At 39.7% G+C, this 894-nt stretch overlaps 1 protein-coding gene across 1 annotated transcript in view; it reads left to right on the forward strand.

Annotated features, from left to right (window-relative positions):
- LOC118430560 (caspase-3-like) overlaps positions 1–836 on the forward strand; it is a 54,583-nt gene extending 53,747 nt beyond the window's left edge. The window contains exon 9 of the mRNA XM_035841499.1: positions 678–836. Coding sequence (XP_035697392.1) covers positions 678–785 — 108 coding nt within the window. The 3' untranslated portion in view covers positions 786–836. The remainder of the gene's footprint in view (positions 1–677) is intronic.
- Positions 837–894: the final 58 nt, after the last annotated feature.

Here is an 894-nt window from a genome sequence, read left to right on the forward strand (position 1 = left end):
TATCTAGTATTATACTAGTGCTGGGGTCCCCAGTACATGTGGACAGCAGTATTTGCACCATGTGCCTCTGTCCAGCAGGTTGATGAGGCAGCACACTTTGATGCCCTTCTTGCCAGACTCCATCTAAACTTTCCTTGGTCTGCAATGGCCTGTTTTGCCTCAGGCAACTGCGGCTAGCTGTCTAGATCTGTATCTGCATAGCTGGTTCAGTGTAAGACATGCACCAGCTGGGTGCTGGTGTGTTAGCATGTTAATCATAAGTAGATGCATCAATGTTCAGGCCTGGAGATACTTGTATGAGTTCTGTTTCTTACAATGTTTATTTTGTGATTAATAGTATCAAACCTGGATTCCTAAAGCTTGCTACCTTACAAGTTAAGATATTTCTGTAATAACAGTTAGTCTTTCTACACATTACTAATTGACGGTGGGTATTTTGAACCTTAATGTTGCAATTCATAAGGCAAACTATACCTGTCTTTGTACTGGAAAGGATTATGTTCATGTAGTCTGTTAATAACTTAGGTTTTGTTGATAACAAGATTTTGTTAATTTGTTTGTACAGGTAGATGATTAGGTGGTTACCATTGTGAAGGGATTATTATGTACTTTGTTATTAGAGTCAGAGTTAGTGTGTTATTTTATCATGATGGCAAAATGTTGCTTTGTTTGTGCAGGTGAACGACAAGGTGGCCACCAGGTTCCAGTCAGCTGGGAAAAACAAACAGATGCCCGCACCTGTCACTATGCTGAGGAAGAAACTTTTCTTCAACCCCGGACAATAGAACACATGTAGTAACAACATCGTCGTATGAGCTACACAATTTGGGTCAAGTGAAAAGCAACATTTCAACTTTCAAGTGTTGGCACCAATTTTACATTGAAAATTTCATG

This window comes from Branchiostoma floridae, chromosome 14, assembly GCF_000003815.2.
Source record: "Branchiostoma floridae strain S238N-H82 chromosome 14, Bfl_VNyyK, whole genome shotgun sequence".
Taxonomy (NCBI): Eukaryota; Metazoa; Chordata; class Leptocardii; order Amphioxiformes; family Branchiostomatidae; genus Branchiostoma; species Branchiostoma floridae.